General features: G+C 43.0%; 1 protein-coding gene across 1 annotated transcript; it reads left to right on the plus strand.

The window, feature by feature from the left end:
- Window positions 1-450: 450 nt before the first annotated feature.
- LOC306785708 (uncharacterized protein) lies at window positions 451-12,929 on the plus strand (the record flags this gene model as incomplete). The annotated part of the gene is made up of 3 exons (XM_079280164.1): window positions 451-475; window positions 12,268-12,553; window positions 12,668-12,929. 3 exons carry the CDS (start codon window positions 451-453, stop codon window positions 12,927-12,929), a joined length of 573 nt encoding a protein of 190 aa, XP_079136290.1.
- Between the last annotated feature and the right edge of the window lie 6,983 nt (window positions 12,930-19,912).

Here is a 19,912-nt window from a genome sequence, read left to right on the forward strand (position 1 = left end):
GCAGGGACTTCGGAGAGACCAGTCAGAACCAGCTCAGGACTGAGGAGAGGAGGAGAGAACAACTCAGAGAGATACCTCCACAGAATACTCCACTGACTTGACCAAAAGCTCTGAGATGCAAAACTGACTTCAAGTTTGTGCGAGAGCGGACCGGCACCTCAGTCTGCACAGCCTGCTCACCTGGGAAAAGCAACAGTTACAATTGAAATTGTATTGCAGGTCGAATAGTTTCTGATGATGCCGTAATGGCACTGATCCGATGGCGATATGCTGACACTGCACTGTTACTTGTTGCAGACACATCTCCACCTGAATAATGGAGGCAGCACAAAACTCTCAATGACTCCTGTTATCTCACACCTCTATGTTGTGGTTACCTTCCCATGAACTGCCTTATGTGTTTGCATAACGTCATCCCACCACTCGCTCTAATCATGCACACTGATAAGTATGGACAGTGACGTGACTTTCAAAGGTGGGGTGTGAAGGATTTGGGGACATCTAGCGGTGAGGTTGCAGATTGCGACCAATGGAAACGTCTCCCGTGTGCTAAGAGAATAGGAAAACTACGGTGGCCAATGTGAAAATGTGAATGGCCCTAACAGCGCCAGTGTTTGCTTTGTCCCTTCTGGGCTCCTGTACAAACATGGCGTACACTGTGAAGACGACCCAACCCCCGATTTAGATTAAAAAACAGCTCATTTTAAGGTAGCAAAAACACAGAGATTCTTTTCAATTTTCGGTTGATTATTACACACTTTTAAGAAAACATTCTTATTCGTATTATAATCCATTTCTGCCAATAGATTCCTATAAATGCTACACACTGTTGCTTTAAGTATTGTAGTTCAGTGGTGTAAATCAGAAAGTGAATAAGATTAATGAGGCAAAAAGTCACTTTAGAAATGGCCTCATCTTCCTCTGACCTATTATGCTGAAAGAACTGATGTTCTGATATGTATGCCTGCACTATGGATGAAGTTATGAACCATTCTACCAGCTACTGTATGTCCCTGTATCCGTGTGGGATGTTACACAACCGTATAATCGGGTACAATGGGAGCAATGTGAGGTGACATGAGATGTAGAAATACATGTCCATTTACTGCACATTCAGAGATGTTAACTTAAGGCTTCAACATGTAAAGGTAATCTCTGACACTCACTGGTTTATAGACATTGAAAGTGAAGTGTCTGGCGGTTAAAAGAGACCAAAAATAACAAATAGACCCTTGCTGTCGACTTGAAAAAGTAATGTTCATGGTGTGAAAACCTACTTTTCCTATGAAAAGGCTGTATGTTATCAGACTTCTGGAAGATTTTTGTTGAAACTGTTTGTGTCATTTTTAAATATGTGGTAATAAAGAAGTGAGTCTTTGGATTGTTTGTCTTGTTTTGTTTTTTTAATGAAGTTACAACACTGACTTTTTAAATCTGTAAAATATTTTCACAAAGTAATGAAAATGCCTCAGCATATGTTGACTGAAATGGCTAAATGCAGTTAAAAAAAATAAACATCTCGTTCTGTAGTCTTAAGTAATGCATTCATCAGCCTGTTGTTTTTGGTTGCGCATTGTCACTGTTGTCCTGCATCGTTACAAACCAGTTACGCACATTCACAGCCAGGACCTGCAGCTTGCACCACAGTCTGCCACTTTTAACCACTCAGCAGCTCCACTGGACCAGTTGGCTGTTAAGTGCCTTGCTCTAGGGCACCTCATTAGCTGTTTATGATGAATAGAAGAGCTTTATACATTTATTTTTCCCCATCCGTTTCCAGCTGCTTCTCACTCAAAGATGCCCTAAGAAATGACACTTTGCAAAAAACGAAAACGGAGAGAGGACTGCTGAGTGACAGCTGGTCGTGTTGCGTTAGAAACAAATGCTGGCCTCCAGTGGTCACATCTAGTAATTACGCTAGCGTGTATAGCTGGTCTTGTGGTTACTAGATGGCACAAAAGGTTTTGTTTTGGGAAAGCAAACCGCTACACTAAGTGAGGGAAGATTCATACTCGAGATGCACAGCACAGACTTTTCCCACGGAAAGGAATACAAATTCAAAGAGTTATTGTGAGCTTAAATGCTGATTCATTTTAACAGACACATCTTGTTGATCCTTGCTTGTTTAACTTCTGACAGTTTTACCAAATCACCTGAATACGTGATGATGTCTAGAAATATTTTAAAGCTCTTATCCCCACTGCTAATGTCCAAACCATCAGGCAGCATTATAACTGAACAATATATTAGACTGTAGGACCTGTTGTCTGTCCACTTAAGGTTCAGAAGCTGTTTTGGTTTATTTCAACAAGTCTGATCTGTACATGCAATATAAATGTTACTTTATCCATTCTTCTTACTGCCCAGTCAGGTGAGCACGAAGAGAAATGAGGAAGCACTACCCAGTAGATCATTATCTTTGAGATTGACGTGTGAAGTTGCATATTTGGGCTCGGATTACCTCGCATCCACCAGATGTTCAGTTTCCTCCATCTCCTCCTGGCTGATGCAAAGTGATTCACAGGCAATCTGGGAGACAAAGTCCTTTCTGTGTATTCTGGATCTACTCAGCAGTGCCAGACTGGTGCAATGGCAAACTGAGGCATCTGTAGGGCAGCTTTATAAGGTCCTGAAACCTCAGCAGACTCCCTCAGTGCAGAGAAAGCAGCAGATTGGCTCAGGTAATCCTCAAAGCGCTGAGCTTCCCCTTATTGTGTAAAGTAAGCTAATTTTACCTCATATAGTTTATCTTAACTTTTCAACCATAAATCGTATGACTGTAGATGTGGAATGATGATCCAGCAGTAGTTGTAGCTGCAATAGTGGTTTTCATTGTGCCTCAGCTCATTCTTCACTGTTCAGTGGTGGAAACTCTGAGGTGCTTCTCTTGAGAATATCCATATTATGCTCCTTGACTCTACCTCACTGCATTTCAGTGGGAAGTATTCGTTGCTCGTCTACATATATTTGGCAGCTATCGTCACTAAATTAAGACTTGACATTAACCAAAACAAATAAGCTCACAATGCAGTGTTAAAGATGACGCAGTGTGTACTCAGGGTCCCTCGTTAGACTTGGATGTGACCCAACAAAAGCCCTCTTGTCTTACATTACCATCAAATCAATCATCAATATAATCATCAAAACTAGTGGTGTCACGGATCACGGATCGATCCGTGATCCGTTCGGATCACCCCTCACGGTTCGGATCACCCCTCACGGTTCGGATCACCCCTCACGGTTCGGATCACTCGTGAACCGCGGATCAATCCAGTATTTCTATTTTTTTTTTTACAGTGTAATCATCATAGTGTGTAAAGTTCGACTGTTGCTGTTCCTTTTCAAGTAACAAGTCCCCGAATATCAATGCAGAGTGTCAGTGAACAGATATAAAGCAGTAGTGTGTTCACGTGAACGGAGCAGGTTAGAAGCATTTAACAGTGAAGTCATGGCGAGCGGAGGAACGTCAGAAGCCGCGACGTCATTTAAGTCGCAAGTTTGGAAACATTTTGTCTTCCCTGTAAGATATAATGACGGATGAGGGTGGTGGACGAAACCGTTACGGTATGTAGGCGTTATTTAAAGAGAGACACACGACAACGGCAAAACATCGGGCATGTCAGCGACGGGGACACTCCGGTGTAGAAAACAAAGGATTTCTAAATCTGGTTAAAATGCTGTAGACACGCCCCCTCTGTGAGCATCACACAGACACACACCTGGTTCAGGCGCTGTAGACACGCCCCCTCTGTGAGCATCACACAGACACACACCTGGTTCAGGCGCTGTAGACACGCCCCCTCTGAGCGTCACACAGACACACACCTGGTTCAGGTGCTGACAGAAGTGTCAGAGTGAAGCTAGACAGGCCCAATAATATTCCAGTCACCACAGAAAGGTCGACCCTCTCCCCAGACAATGGAGATATTCTCATCTTTTTGAAAGTAATGTCACAGTAATGGTAAACATTGTTGTGTATTTGAATGACATAACCTGACAGGAAGTAAACACAGACCCAAGTTGTTGCTGAGCAGTTCAGTTCAGTGTAAACAGTGGAAGCCAGCTCACTGGCTGTTTCTTTCTTTCAGTATTGATGAAAGGACGAGGATATCAACATACCTCATGTTGCACTTGCAACTTAACAGAATTCTTGAATGTATTATTTTTATTTGTTGATTTAATTTTGTTTCAAATTGGACATCTTCAATATTTTTGTTTTCATGTAAGACTATAGCCCAAAGTTCTTTGCTTTAAGTGTTCTTGAAGTTCTTTAATTAATAAATGGAAAGCAAAGTTATATTTGGCTCCTCCCCTTTTCTTTGTTGATCCAAACCGTGACTCCTGAACCGTGAGGTTTGTGATCCGTGACACCTGTTGTGGAATATTTCCTTCAAAAGTTCAGGAGTGAAATTGGTTTTATCCAAAGTGTTTAACATAAAAACAGAGTCTTGATGAATGATCAAAGTTTCAAAAAGTCAATTTAATGTTTGCAAACAGAGAACACAACCACGTATTGCAGTGAACTGTGAATATGCTCCAGAGACGCAGAATCAAAACAAGGTATTTATACCGGCCGGCACAGAGGAGCAGATAACACACAGGAGACTAAGGCAGAAATGTTTAGTCTAACAAGAAGCAGTTGATTGCAGAAAGAACACGTCGGTTGTTTGTCCCGACTAAGATAGAAAAGTGACCTTTGTACGAGAACAAATAGGTCAATGTGTTCAGACATCCAGACAAATGAACTTTCTAACAGCAACATATCTCACAGAAAATATGATGAGGACATGTAAAAACATTTTTATCATTACACACTATCAAAACTATTTCAAACTGTACAGTTGGCACTCATTCAGTGAATAACGTTTTGAATTGAAATCAGTGTAGTTGAACCGCGGTTAATCATGTGTAACTTCAGAGGTGACTCGTGCTGAAAGCTTTTATCACAAACGGAAACTTTACTGCAACCAGAACAGCTAAAGGGGATTGTTTCCTGTGTGGGTATTCATGTGTACCTTCAGATCTCTGTTGCACACAAATCTATCACAGCAAACTGATCAGCTGAAAGGTTTCTTTCCTGTGTGGGTTCTCATGTGTTTCTGTAAAGTTGAACGCCTGTTAAAAGATTTCTTACAGACTGAGCAGCTGAAAGGTTTTTCTCCTGTGTGGGTTCTCATGTGTATCTGTAAATTTGAACGCCTGTTAAAAGATTTCTTACAGACTGAGCAGCTGAAAGGCTTTTCTCCTGTGTGGGTTCTCATGTGTCTCTGTAAAGTTGAACGATCGTTAAAAGATTTCTTACAGACTGAGCAGCTGAAAGGCTTTTCTCCTGTGTGGGTTCTCATGTGTATCTGTAAATTTGAACGCCTGTTAAAAGATTTCTTACAGACTGAGCAGCTGAAAGGTTTTTCTCCTGTGTGGGTTCTCATGTGGCTCTGTAAATATGAACGATGGCTAAAAGATTTCTTACAGACTGAGCAGCTGAAAGGTTTTTCTCCTGTGTGGGTTCTCATGTGGTTCTGTAAATGTGAACGATGGCTAAAAGATTTCTTACAGACTGAGCAGCTGAAAGGTTTTTCTCCTGTGTGGGTTCTCATGTGTGTCTGTAAAGTTGAACTCTGGTTAAAAGATTTCTTACAGACTGAGCAGCTGAAAGGTTTTTCTCCTGTGTGGGTTCTCATGTGGCTCTGTAAATGTGAACGATGTTTAAAAGATTTCTTACAGACTGAGCAGCTGAAAGGCTTTTCTCCTGTGTGGGTTCTCATGTGGTTCTGTAAATGTGAACGATGGCTAAAAGATTTCTTACAGACTGAGCAGCTGAAAGGTTTTTCTCCTGTGTGGGTTCTCATGTGGCCCTGTAAAGTTGAACTCTGGTTAAAAGATTTCTTACAGACTGAGCAGCTGAAAGGTTTTTCTCCTGTGTGGGTTCTCATGTGCATCTTCAGATTTCTACTCTTGCCAAATGTTTTCTCACACTCAGAGCATCTAAAATGTTTTTCACCAGCGCTACATCTTGAATCACTGACATGGACTTCATCAGGTTTCACATAGTTTAAACCTGACTGAGGTTCTCTGGTCTTCTTCCCATCACCACCCTCATCAGTGTCAGAAGACTCTCCAGTCTTCTCATCAGTATCTGGTTCTGGATGTCTATCTGGATCCAAGTTCCTGTCTGGTTCTGGTCCTCCACAGTCTTCTCCATCAGCTTCTGTTCCCATCTGTTTAGTTTGTCTTTGATGAAGCTGTGAGGACTGAGCTTCCTCTTCTTCATCTTCACTCTTCACAGGAGTCAATGAGAACTTGACATCAGCCTCCTCCAGACCTTGAAGCTGCTCTCCTTCCTGACTGGTGCAGAGTTCCTCCTGTTCTTCTTTAATGTGTGAGGGCTCTGGGTCCTCCTGGTCCAGACTGGAGCTCCACTCCTGCTGCTCAGAGGGAACCTCTTCTTTAACCAACAACAGCTGCTGGACGTCTGCAGGAAAACAGTAAACACACACAGAGGGGTTACAAAGACATTTTAGAATTGAGCAAAGAGTCTCCTGGACATACACTTCCAGAGTATCACTAGAACCAGATAATACAATAATGTAATCAACTTATGTGACCATGAACACATGAACCATTTTAAGCTGCCAAATCCATGTGGTGTTATCAAAGAGAGCAAACTTGTACTTTAAGTTGAAATATTTCCTGTCATCTAGAAGCTGAGAGAACAAATCAGCATACCTGCAAACTCATAAGCGGTGAAAGAGGGGGGGGGGGACGGTAGACGATCTACAAGTATTAACAATTTATTAAGTCAAGCATCAAAGAATAAAAAACAGATCTATGGTTTCACAAAACACAAGAATTGATTAAGTAGCCCTAGCAACAGACACAAAGTCAGGGCTCCGTATACGCACCTCTCCTCTCAGTGTTTTGTGAGCCCTGTAGCTTTATACTTTATTTGAATTTGTCCAGCACAGGGACGCATTATCTTCACCCACACACAAGCCAGGGTTGGGCCACATTGTGTGTGGGAGTCCTGGAGTCTCAGGGATGGGGAAGGTGCTGTTCCTGCAGGTTGCTACACAATATCCCACCGACTAACCGATTCACAACACAACTAGTTATAAGTTTTAAGCTACCACCTGCGTGTCAGAGCTCCCTCTTTGTACGGGGAGCGCGTGAGTGCCTCACCCGGAGATTCAAACCTTTGCTCTATGACACACGCAACACTATTGCAAATGAGCACACACACACACAATACTGTTATGTTCAAAATGTCTCAAACAAAAGGTGAAGGAAAAAGCCCCCCTCCTTGTTCCAGAGGAGAAGAAGCATACAGAGGAGAAGAGGCAGCTCCCCCCCGCCCTGCTCTCTTTCTTCCATCATTAAGCAGGGCCGAATCAGCTGGTTGAAGTTTAAATCAAAAGGAATTTAATATACTAACAAAAGAAATATCAGTTACAAACTGAATTACACTATCAGCAGTAATATTTCATGAAATAGAGGCCCCATCCACACGACACGACAGACTGGTGTGTCCACGTCATGGTCCAGATGAGGTCTGGTTATCTCCGGGGATTCACAGTTTCTTTGTCCCTCCAAAGTCTCTGAAATGTCTCATATTACACATTCCTTAGCCCATAGATCAGCTCAGTGATTGGCTGAACCCGTCGGACTTCAGTCGGCCACTTCCTTCACCAATTCACCCCCCTTCTTGAAGGCTGTGCTCAGAAACTCTTCAGCAACATCCCCCTCTCTCTGACTTCATGGCGGTGTCATAAATTCTCTGGTTTCTCTCACAGTGCTCAACAAATTCAGTAACTCTCCCTTTAGTTTAAACCTTCTAAAAGTAAACATATTGTAACACATTATATCCATCGCTAGGAGCGCTTTAAAACTTAAATTCCTCACAATATGTATACATTTAATGCCTGTAAATACAGCAAGCATATTTCTACAGTAGCGAGAACCATCGCCTATACAAAATGAAGTGATTCGTTTTCATTTAACCCTGTTACTGTATGGCTTAATATTAACTTCCACTGTTACTGTAAAGCCGTTAGAATTGTGGCCTATCTTCTATTTACAATTAATATGCATTCAATCCGGTTCGATGATTGAAATCATGAAGGTTCAGGCTCCTTAACGCTCTCTCTCATTACTTCAGGGCCTTTGGGAGCAACTGCACGTGGGACAGTTGGGACCGGAAGTACACTGGCTGTGGTCATTACAGTGAACAGTGTGATGCGAGGGCACGTGAGCCCTTGTTGCTGTACTTCGTCTCATTGGAGCAGAGGCTGCAGTTAGCATACCCTGCCTTATCAATGCATTTAAAACACTGACAGCGGGAAGCTGTACTGCTCTCTCTTCACGTCTGTTTAGACCTCCACCTTTATCCAGGCCCAGCTCCACTCACATCTCAGCCCTGCGTCAAGCTGCGCTACACACACAACATCCTCTTCCTGAAGCTCTCTGACCTCATCATCTCATCAGTATCTGGGCCTCATGTTTCAAGTTATTATCACCACGAAATCGCCTCATTCTACTTTGAGTTAAACAAAAAAAACTGCAACCAGAACCGCCGTTGTTCCGGTTTAACGTTAACGAGTGACCGCGTGGACTGAACCGGAACACGGAGGGTGATTCATGTTTCATCACGTTACGCTTTTTCCTCCTAAATCTTGATAATGATGAGCGTTAGCCGTTGACAAAGTTCCGCATGCAGTGGACGTTAACTTAACCCAACAAGTCTGAACGGTAACGGAACTTAAACGTTAACGGAGGGAAATTAAGACGGTGTAGACATCTTAACGCTGATTGGCCAGGACTCGACACGTGTCGCATCAAATATGTTTTATTGCGAAGATCACGACATCACATGTTCTCCTTGTCTCACTCAAATCTGAGAAACGCTGGCTGGCCAGTTGACCACCCCCCCTCCAAATAAAAACTCTACGGATCTAACGTTACACTCACGTGGATGATATATTTTGAGTCAAAACTGCTTATTTCGCCGAAAAGCGACACGTTTGCAGGTATTCAATCAGGAGAAGAAGAAAACGACGAATTGCAACAGAGTCTCACTCCAAACTACATTACAAGTTATCAGCCGGAGCATGAACAGTGTTAAATAAAGTGAACCTACGTGCTCTTTGTATCCGGATTTCCGGGTTGAGAACAGCGTCCAGAAGTTCCCGTTGTCGCTTATTCGCCTCTTTTGAACGAGAGAGTTTCTCCTCGTACTCTGCTATCGTTCTTTCAAACAGACCAAATATCTCTTCATCAGCCGCAGTTAGTCGCTGGTTGATTAAAGATCTCAACATTTCTACTTTAGACATTTTCACTAAACCACAGAAAGTTGTCCTCCAGACGAACTCCGTTAAAAACACCGTTTACTCTCATTAAACTCTGACTAGCGCTGTGTTGGTCATTTCCGTCCCGTCCGTCTGTTTCCAGGTAGCATGCTAAGCTAACTGCAATAGCTTTATAGGCTACCAGGAGATTAGTCCTCGTCCTCTTCTTCTTCCTCTCCTCCTTCTTCTTCGTCTTCTTCTCATTCTTCTTCTTTCACTTTAATGGCGGACTACAAACCAATGTTTAAGGCGCCACCTACTGGACCGGAGTGTGTAACATCATGACTTCATGACAGTTATCATTTAAACACAATAATAATGTTATTTATAAATATAATGAAACAATTAGAAATAAACTTCATATTGCAGTCATATTCTGGCCTTTTATCCCGTTCCATTCAAAATATTAAATAAAGCCCTTTTAAGCTGAACTTGTTTGTCCCCTGTCTCTAACAGTCCTTTGATGCTCCACTCCCTTCCTGTATCTACCACTCTGTTCTTCAGTCTTTCTCTTTCCACCCTGAACTTCCTCCACTCTATCAGCTCATGTTCTACAGTTTCTTTACAGTTGCATATCTCACATTTATCCCACTCTGTCATTTTCATGATGTGTATAATGTGTCATTGAGTCCTGTATGTCCGAACCTGAATCTGAAAGTAACATCTTCTTTTCTACTATTACTTCCATCACTTCTCACTCTGACTGATGTCTGAATTGTGTTGTAATTTCTACCCTTATTGTCATTATTCCAAATTTCCTGCCAAGATGTCCCATCCAAAGCTTTTACCAGAGAATGTCGAGTACTCCCAACCATTGTACAGGACAGTCGATGCTGTGTTTCCGTTAAGTCCACCCTGAATTCTAATCCAGTGTGATAGTGCTGACTCAGTTCTCCTCACATGTAATGGCAGTTGCCTGGATTTCACCAGCAATGCATTAATGGGTGTGGTTTTGACTCTGGAGATGAGTCAGAGGAGAACCATCCAGAAGAAAAGGTGAACAGATAAAAGTCCATTCAGACAGGTTCTACGAGGAACATCCGGTTCCGCTGCAACTTGGTGGGTAACAAAAGCCCCTTAAACTAATAAAATAGTATATCATTACTCGTATCTTCAGTGACCTTCCATCTGGTACATATGTAACAGTTGTGGGTCGTGGAACGAGACGACTCAAGTGATTGTTTTCCAACATTTATTTATTGAAGACAAAATATCACCAATGAATTGCCTTCAGACCGTTTTCTGCCCCTCTGCTCCCTCAGCAAGTAAATAGAAAAGAAATGTGTAAATATTCTCTCATCACACATTCACTGACGTGTGTCGGCTTCTTGAGTCGTGTCTTACAGTCTCCGGCTACTTTAATGTTTGGTGTGGGTGATTTTAAGTGATGGAAGGAAACTTCCTTACTGCTTAGAATTATATTTATATATATTTTGATTGATTTGCCCAAAAGTCAGTTTCACATCGCTGGGGTCTCGGCTGAAAGAATAAGAATACATCAAAGTAAAACATTGACGTGAATACACGTGTTATTATAGTCAGATCTATCGCGTTATAGATGAAGCAGTGATATTATAAATCGGTTAATTTACAGAATGACAGTTAGTGATTTCTTGCCAGCTGTCCTTCCTGCATTTGTCAGTTTAAACTGCGTTACTTTCAGCATGAATTATGTTCATGTTCTATGTTGGTCTCAGAGTGCACCAGACTGATGCATTTAACTTTAAAATGTACAACATTTTCTTCCAGGTGAGCGTGTCCCCGGCCCCCTCTAGAAAACCAACACGAACTAGAAAATAAAAACTCAATTAGTGGATCAAGCTAAAGACAGTACCAAATCTGAGCGTGGACTCAATGAGCGATGCTCTCAAATTGAAAGAACACGCTCTTGGATAAAGATAGGATGAAAGCTCCATCGTTCCTCCCCTGTGTGATGGTTCATGTGGTGTGTCAAATGTATTTATACATTTTGTATAAAACCGTTATCACAAACAGAACCACTTTGTCTCTTATATGATTAACAGTGCCATTGATGAATAAATAATTCCTTCATCTGATGAGTGTACTTCCAATAATAAATGAATCCAGGTATTCAGCTGTTTTCACAGTAACCTGTAACCAAGACTGTGATGGCGTCTGTGCAAATTTACAATATGTGATTTCATATTTGATAAAGAGTCTCTCCAGCGTCATACAAACAGTTCACATTCTTTTCAAAAGACCTTCTGAGCATGTGGGCCCCTGAGTCAGAGTATCCCAGTTCTTCCACAGACACTAATCCACGTAGTGCGCCTGGAGCTCCTTGGAGATGTACCCGAGAAGGGTCGCCGTCAGCTGCTGCTTCAGGGTGGCGTTGCCCATCACTAGAGCAGTTAGCTGAGCCAAATCTGTCCACTGAATGACTCCCAGCACGGCCAGAAGATACCATCAAGCTTCTGCTGCTGCTGAGGACTGAGCTCCATTATGATCTGAGGCAGCGGTTTGAACTGTCCACTGGTCAGCCAGCAGCCCAGAAGGCCTCCGACAGCACCGCCTACAGGAGAAAAGGGTTTCAAACATGTGGAATTATGATTGCACACACAAACACACACAGCATGACAAGGATAGAGTGATTAACCCCCGCTGGATCATCGTCCTCGGTGTGTGCACCCATCTGGGTTGTGTGCCCATCGCCAACGCCGGAGACTTCGGAGGCTACTACTGTCCGTGCCATGGCTCCCACTACGATGCTTCAGGAAGGATAAGAAAGGGACCTGCTCCTCTAAAGCTGGAGGTTCCCTTCTATGAGTTCACTGAGGAGGACGTAGTCATAGTGGGATAAATACTGGAGCTCTGTCTCAGTTCCTCCCTGTAATATGTATTTTTAGATGGCTCCGTGTGAGAGTGACATAAAACGTGTGTATTTGCTGTTAAAGACAATGATTAGGAGCGGGCCCCTCCTCGCTGTGGCGGCTGGCTGAGAGGAGGAGTAGGAAGGCTGGCTCTGCGAACATTTTCAGCGACGTGAATCTGTGGCAGCTACAGAGACTATTCAGGTCAGCGGGGGATCAAGATGCGGAGCAGAGGGCCCAGCTGGTCTGGGGTCACGGAGATGAGGCTGAACTGGCTCAGGCTTTGAAAGGACTGAGGACCCGGAGTCACCGGAGAGGACTAAGGGCCAACGGGAGAGAGGTGTTGGGCTCACACTGGCTACGAGCCTTCAATCACCTCAGGTAGCAAAACTGCTGGTGTGATTCTGATTTCATATACATTCAGATCATTCATCATCGTGACTTTTTTAAATATTATGTGGCATCCATATTGTTTTCAACAACATTTATGTTCAGGATCGGAGAGAGCTCGCCAAGCAGCCAGGGGAAGGATCCCGGGGAGGAGAGTGTGTCTGAGGCCGGAGGAGCACACAGCAGTCCAGAGACACGCCGACACACCTCCATAGGGACAACAGGAAGAGGTACAGCGGCCACAGGGGTACTAACTGAGAGCCAGGGCCCTGCAGGGACTTCGGAGAGACCAGTCAGAACCAGCTCAGGACTGAGGAGAGGAGGAGAGAACAACTCAGAGAGATACCTCCACAGAATACTCCACTGACTTGACTAAAAGCTCTGAGATGCAAAACTGACTTCAAGTTCGTGCGAGAGCGGACCGGCACCTCAGTCTGCAGAGCCTGCTCACCTGGGAAAAGCAACAGTTGTGGAGGACAGTGACGTGACTTTCAAAGGTGGGGTGTGAAGGATTTGGGGACATCTAGCGGTGAGGTTGCAGATTGCGACCAATGGAAACGTCTCCCGTGTGCTAAGAGAATAGGAAAACTACGGTGGCCAATGTGAAAATGTGAATGGCCCCATCAGCGCCAGTGTTTGCTTTGTCCCTTCTGGGCTCCTGTACAAACATGGCGTACACTGTGAAGACGACCCAACCCCCGATTTAGATTACAAAACAGCTCATTTTAAGGTAGCAAAAACACAGAGATTCTTTTCAATTTTCGGTTGATTATTACACACTTTTAAGAAAACATTCTTATTCGTATTATAATCCATTTCTGCCAATAGATTCCTATAAATGCTACACACTGTTGCTTTAAGTATTGTAGTTCAGTGGTGTAAATCAGAAAGTGAATAAGATTAATAAGGCAAAAAGTCACTTTAGAAATGGCCTCATCTTCCTCTGACCTATTACGCTGAAAGAACTGATGTTCTGATATGTATGCCTGCACTATGGATGAAGTTATCAACCATTCTACCAGCTACTGTATGTCCCTGTATATGTGTGGTATGTTACGCAACCGTATAATCGGGTACAATGGGAGCAATGTGAGGTGACATGAGATGTATAAATACATGTCCATTTACTGCACATTCAGAGATGTTAACTTAAGGCTTCAACATGTAAAGGTAATCTCTGACACTCACTGGTTTATAGACATTGAAAGTGAAGTGTCTGGCGGTTAAAAGAGACCAAAAATAACAAATAGACCCTCGCTGTCGACTTGAAAAAGTAATGTTCTCGTGTTAAAATGTTCATGGTGTGAAAACCTACTTTTCCTATGAAAAGGCTGTATGTTATCAGACTTCTGGAAGATTTTTGTTCATACTGTTTGTGTCATTTTTAAATATGTGGTAATAAAGAAGTGAGTCTTTGGATTGTTTGTCTTGTTTTGTTTTTTTAATGAAGTTACAACACTGACTTTTTAAATCTGTAAAATATTTTCACAAAGTAATGAAAATGCCTCAGCATATGTTGACTGAAATGGCTAAATGCAGTTAAAAAAAATAAACATCTCGTTCTGTAGTCTTAAGTAATGCATTCATCAGCCTGTTGTTTTTGGTTGCTCATTGTCACTGTTGTCCTGCATCGTTACAAACCAGTTACGCACATTCACAGCCAGGACCTGCAGCTTGCACCACAGTCTGCCACTTTTAACCACTCAGCAGCTCCACTGGACCAGTTGGCTGTTAAGTGCCTTGCTCTAGGGCACCTCATTAGCTGTTTATGATGAATAGAAGAGCTTTATACATTTATTTTTCCCCATCCGTTTCCAGCTGCTTCTCACTCAAAGATGCCCTAAGAAATGACACTTTGCAAAAAACGAAAAAGGAGAGAGGACTGCTGAGTGACAGCTGGTCGTGTTGCGTTAGAAACAAATGCTGCCCTCCAGTGGTCACATCTAGTAATTACGCTATCATGTAGTTCAAATCAGTGTAGTTCAACCGCGGTTAATCATGTGTAACTTCAGAGGTGACTCGTGCTGAAAGCTTTTATCCCAAACGGAAACTTTACTGCAACCAGAACAGCTAAAGGAGATTGTTTCCTGTGTGGGTATTCATGTGTACCTTTAGATCTCTGTTGCGCACAAATCTCTTACAGCAAACTGAGCAGCTGAAAGGTTTTTCTCCTGTGTGGGTTCTCATGTGGGTCTTTAAATTTGAATGATGTTTAAAAGATTTCTTACAGACTGAGCAGCTGAAAGGCTTTTCTCCTGTGTGGGTTCTCAGGTGTCTCTGTAAATCTGAACTCTGGTTAAAAGATTTCTTACAGACTGAGCAGCTGAAAGGTTTTTCTCCTGTGTGGGTTCTCATGTGGTTCTGTAAATTTGAACGCCGGTTAAAAGATTTCTTACAGACTGAGCAGCTGAAAGGTTTTTCTCCTGTGTGGGTTCTCAGGTGTCTCTGTAAATCTGAACTCTGGTTAAAAGATTTCTTACAGACTGAGCAGCTGAAAGGCTTTTCTCCTGTGTGGGTTCTCATGTGGTTCTGTAAATTTGAACGCCGGTTAAAAGATTTCTTACAGACTGAGCAGCTGAAAGGCTTTTCTCCTGTGTGGGTTCTCATGTGTATCTGTAAATTTGAACACCTGTTAAAAGATTTCTTACAGACTGAGCAGCTGAAAGGTTTTTCTCCTGTGTGGGTTCTCAGGTGTCTCTGTAAATCTGAACTCTGGTTAAAAGATTTCTTACAGACTGAGCAGCTGAAAGGCTTTTGTCCTGTGTGGGTTCTCATGTGGTTCTGTAAATTTGAACGCCGGTTAAAAGATTTCTTACAGACTGAGCAGCTGAAAGGTTTTTCTCCTGTGTGGGTTCTCATGTGTCTGTTCAGAGTTCCACTCTGGCCAAATGTTTTCTCACACTCGGAGCATCTAAAATGTTTTTCACCAGCGCTACATCTTGAATCACTGACACGGACTTCATCAGGTTTCACATAGTTTAAACCCGACTGAGGTTCTCTGGTCTTCTTCCCATCACCACCCTCATCAGTGTCAGAAGACTCTCCAGTCTTCTCATCAGTATCTGGTTCTGGATGTCTATCTGGATCCAAGTTCCTGTCTGGTTCTGGTCCTCCACAGTCTTCTCCATCAGCTTCTGTTCCCATCTGTTTAGTTTGTCTTTGGTGAAGCTGTGAGGACTGAGCTTCCTCTTCTTCATCTTCACTCTTCACAGGCGTGAATGAGAACTTGACATCAGCCTCCTCCAGACCTTGAAGCTGCTCTCCTTCCTGATTGGTGCAGAGTTCCTCCTGTTCTTCTTTAATGTGTGAGGGCTGTGGGTCCTCCTGGTCCAGACTGGAGCTCCACTCCTGCTGCTCAGAGGGAACCTCTTCTTTAACCAACAACAGCTGCTGGACGTCTGCAGGAAAACAGTAAACACACACAGAGGGGTTACAAAGACATTTTAGAATTGAGCAAATAGTCTCCTGGACATACACTTCCAGAGTATCACTAGAACCAGATAATACAATAATGTAATCAACTTATGTGACCATGAACACATGAACCATTTTAAGCTGCCAAATCCATGTGGTGTTATCAAAGAGAACAAACTTGTACTTTAAGTTGAAATATCTCCTGTCATCTAGAAGCTGAGAGAACAAATCAGCATACCTGCAAACTCATAAGCGGTGAATGAGGGGGGGGGGGGGGGGGGGGGAGACGGTAGACGATCTACAAGTATTAACAATTCATTAAGTCAAGCATCAAAGCATAAAAAACAGATCTATGGTTTCACAAAACACAAGAATTGATTAAGTAGCCCTAGCAACAGACACAAAGTCAGGGCTCCGTATATGCACCTCTCCTCTCAGTGTTTTGTGAGCCCTGTATCTTTATACTTTATTTGAACTTGTGCAGCACAGGGACGCATTATCTTCACCCACACACAAGCCAGGGTTGGGCCACATTGTGTGTGGGAGTCCTGGAGTCTCAGGGATGGGGAAGGTGCTGTTCCTGCAGGTTGCTACACAATATCCCACCGACTAACCGATTCACAACACAACTAGTTATAAGTTTTAAGCTACCACCTGCGTGTCAGAGCTCCCTCTTTGTACGGGGAGCGCGTGAGTGCCTCACCCGGAGATTCAAACCTTTGCTCTATGACACACGCAACACTATTGCAAATGAGCACACACACACACACACAATACTGTTATGTTCAAAATGTCTCAAACAAAAGGTGAAGGAAAAAGCCCCCCTCCTTGTTCCAGAGGAGAAGAAGCATGCAGAGGAGAAGAGGCAGCTCCCCCCCGCCCTGCTCTCTTTCTTCCATCATTAAGCAGGGCCGAATCAGCAGGTTGAAGTTTAAATCAAAAGGAATTTAATATACTAACAAAAGAAAATGCAGTTACAAACTGAATTACACTATCAGTAGTAATATTTCATGAAATAGAGGCCCCATCCACACCACACGACAGACTGGTGTGTCCACCTCATGGTCCAGATGAGGTCTGATTATCTCCGGGGATTCACAGTTTCTTTGTCCCTCCAAAGTCTCTGAAATGTCTCATATTACACATTCCTTAGCCCATAGATCAGCTCAGTGATTGGCTGAACCCGTCGGACTTCAGTCAGCCACTTCCTTCACCAATTCACCCCCCTTCTTGAAGGCTGTGCTCAGAAACTCTTCAGCAACATCCCCCTCTCTCTGACTTTATGGCGGTGTCATAAATTCTCTGGTTTCTCTCACAGTGCTCAACAAATTCAGTAACTCTCCCTTTAGTTTAAACCTTCTAAAAGTAAACATATTGTAACACATTATATCCATCGCTAGGAGCGCTTTAAAACTTAAATTCCTCACAATATGTATACATTTAATGCCTGTAAATACAGCAAGCATATTTCTACAGTAGCGAGAACCATCGCCTATACAAAATTAAGTGATTCGTTTTCATTTAACCCTGTTACTGTATGGCTTAATATTAACTTCCACTGTTACTGTAAAGCCGTTAGAATTGTTGCCTATCTTCTATTTACAATTAATATGCATTCAATCCGGTTCGATGATTGAAATCATGAAGGTTCAGGCTCCTTAACGCTCTCTCTCATTACTTCAGGGCCTTTGGGAGCAACTGCACGTGGGACAGTTGGGACCGGAAGTACACTGGCTGTGGTCATTACAGTGAACAGTGTGATGAGAGGGCACGTGAGCCCTTGTTGCTGTACTTCGTCTCATTGGAGCAGAGGCTGCAGTTAGCATACCCTGCCTTATCAATGCATTTAAAACACTGACAGCGGGAAGCTGTACTGCTCTCTCTTCACGTCTGTTTAGACCTCCACCTTTATCCAGGCCCAGCTCCACTCACATCTCAGCCCTGCGTCAAGCTGCGCTACACACACAACATCCTCTTCCTGAAGCTCTCTGACCTCATCATCTCATCAGTATCTGGGCCTCATGTTTCAAGTTATTATCACCACGAAATCGCCTCATTCTACTTTGAGTTAAACAAAAAAACTGCAACCAGAACCGCCGTTGTTCCGGTTTAACGTTAACGAGTGACCGCGTGGACTGAACCGGAAGACGGAGGGTGATTCATGTTTCATCACGTTACGCTTTTTCCTCCTAAATCTTGATAATGATGAGCGTTAGCTGTTGACAAAGTTCCGCATGCAGTGGACGTTAACTTAACCCAACAAGTCTGAACGGTAACGGAACTTAAACTTTAACGGAGGGAAATGAAGACGGTGTAGACATCTTAACGCTGATTGGCCAGGACTCGACACGTGTCGCATCAAATATGTTTTATTGCGAAGATCACGACATCACATGTTCTCCTTGTCTCACTCAAATCTGAGAAACGCTGGCTGGCCAGTTGACCACCCCCCCTCCAAATAAAAACTCTACGGATCTAACGTTACACTCACGTGGATGATATATTTTGAGTCAAAACTGCTTATTTCGCCGAAAAGCGACACGTTTGCAGGTATTCAATCAGGAGAAGAAGAAAACGACGAATTGCAACAGAGTCGCACTCCAAACTACATTACAAGTTATCAGCCGGAGCATGAACAGTGTTAAATAAAGTGAACCTACGTGCTCTTTGTATCCGGATTTCCGGGTTGAGAACAGCGTCCAGAAGTTCCCGTTGTCGCTTATTCGCCTCTTTTGAACGAGAGAGTTCCTCCTCGTACTCTGCTATCGTTCTTTCAAACAGACCAAATATGTCTTCATCAGCCGCAGTTAGTCGCTGGTTGATTAAAGATCTCAACATTTCTACTTTAGACATTTTCACTAAACCACAGAAAGTTTTCCTCCAGACGAACTCCGTTAAAAACACCGTTTACTCTCATTAAACTCTGACTAGCGCTGTGTTGGTCATTTCCGTCCCCGTCCGTCTGTTTCCAGGTAGCATGCTAAGCTAACTTCAATAGCTTTATAGGCTACCAGGAGATTAGTCCTCGTCCTCTTCTTCTTCCTCTCCTCCTTCTTCTTCGTCTTCTTCTCATTCTTCTTCTTTCACTTTAATGGCGGACTACAAACCAATGTTTAAGGCGCCACCTACTGGACCGGAGTGTGTAACATCATGCCTTTATGACAGTTATCATTTAAACACAATAATAATGTTATTTATAAATATAATGAAACAATTAGAAATAAACTTCATATTGCAGTCATATTCTGGCGTTTTAACCCGTTCCATTCAAAATATTAAATAAAGCCCTTTTAAGCTGAACTTGTTTGTCCCCTGTCTCTAACAGTCCTTTGATGCTCCACTCCCTTCCTGTATCTACCACTCTGTTCTTCAGTCTTTCTCTTTCCACCCTGAACTTCCTCCACTCTATCAGCACATGTTCTACAGTTTCTTTACAGTTGCATATCTCACATTTATCCCACTCTGTCTTTTTCATGATGTGTATAATGTGTCATTGAGTCCTGTATGTCCTAACCTGAATCTGAAAGTAACATCTTCTTTTCTACTTTTACTTCCATCACTTCTCACTCTGACTGATGTCTGAATTGTGTTGTAATTTCTACCCTTATTGTCATTATTCCAAATTTCCTGCCAAGATGTCCCATCCAAAGCTTTTACCAGAGAATGTCGAGTACTCCCAACCATTGTACAGGACAGTCGATGCTGTGTTTCCGTTAAGTGCACCCTGAATTCTAATCCAGTGTGATAGTGCTGACTCAGTTCTCCTCACATGTAATGGCAGTTGCCTGGATTTCACCAAGCAATGCATTAATGGGTGTGGTTTTGACTCGGGAGATGAGTCAGAGGAGAACCATCCAGAAGAAAAGGTGAACAGATAAAAGTCCATTCAGACAGGTTCTACGAGGAACATCCGGTTCCGCTGCAACTTGGTGGGTA

Source organism: Melanostigma gelatinosum, assembly GCF_949748355.1.
Source record: "Melanostigma gelatinosum genome assembly, chromosome: 12".
NCBI lineage: Eukaryota > Metazoa > Chordata > Actinopteri > Perciformes > Zoarcidae > Melanostigma > Melanostigma gelatinosum.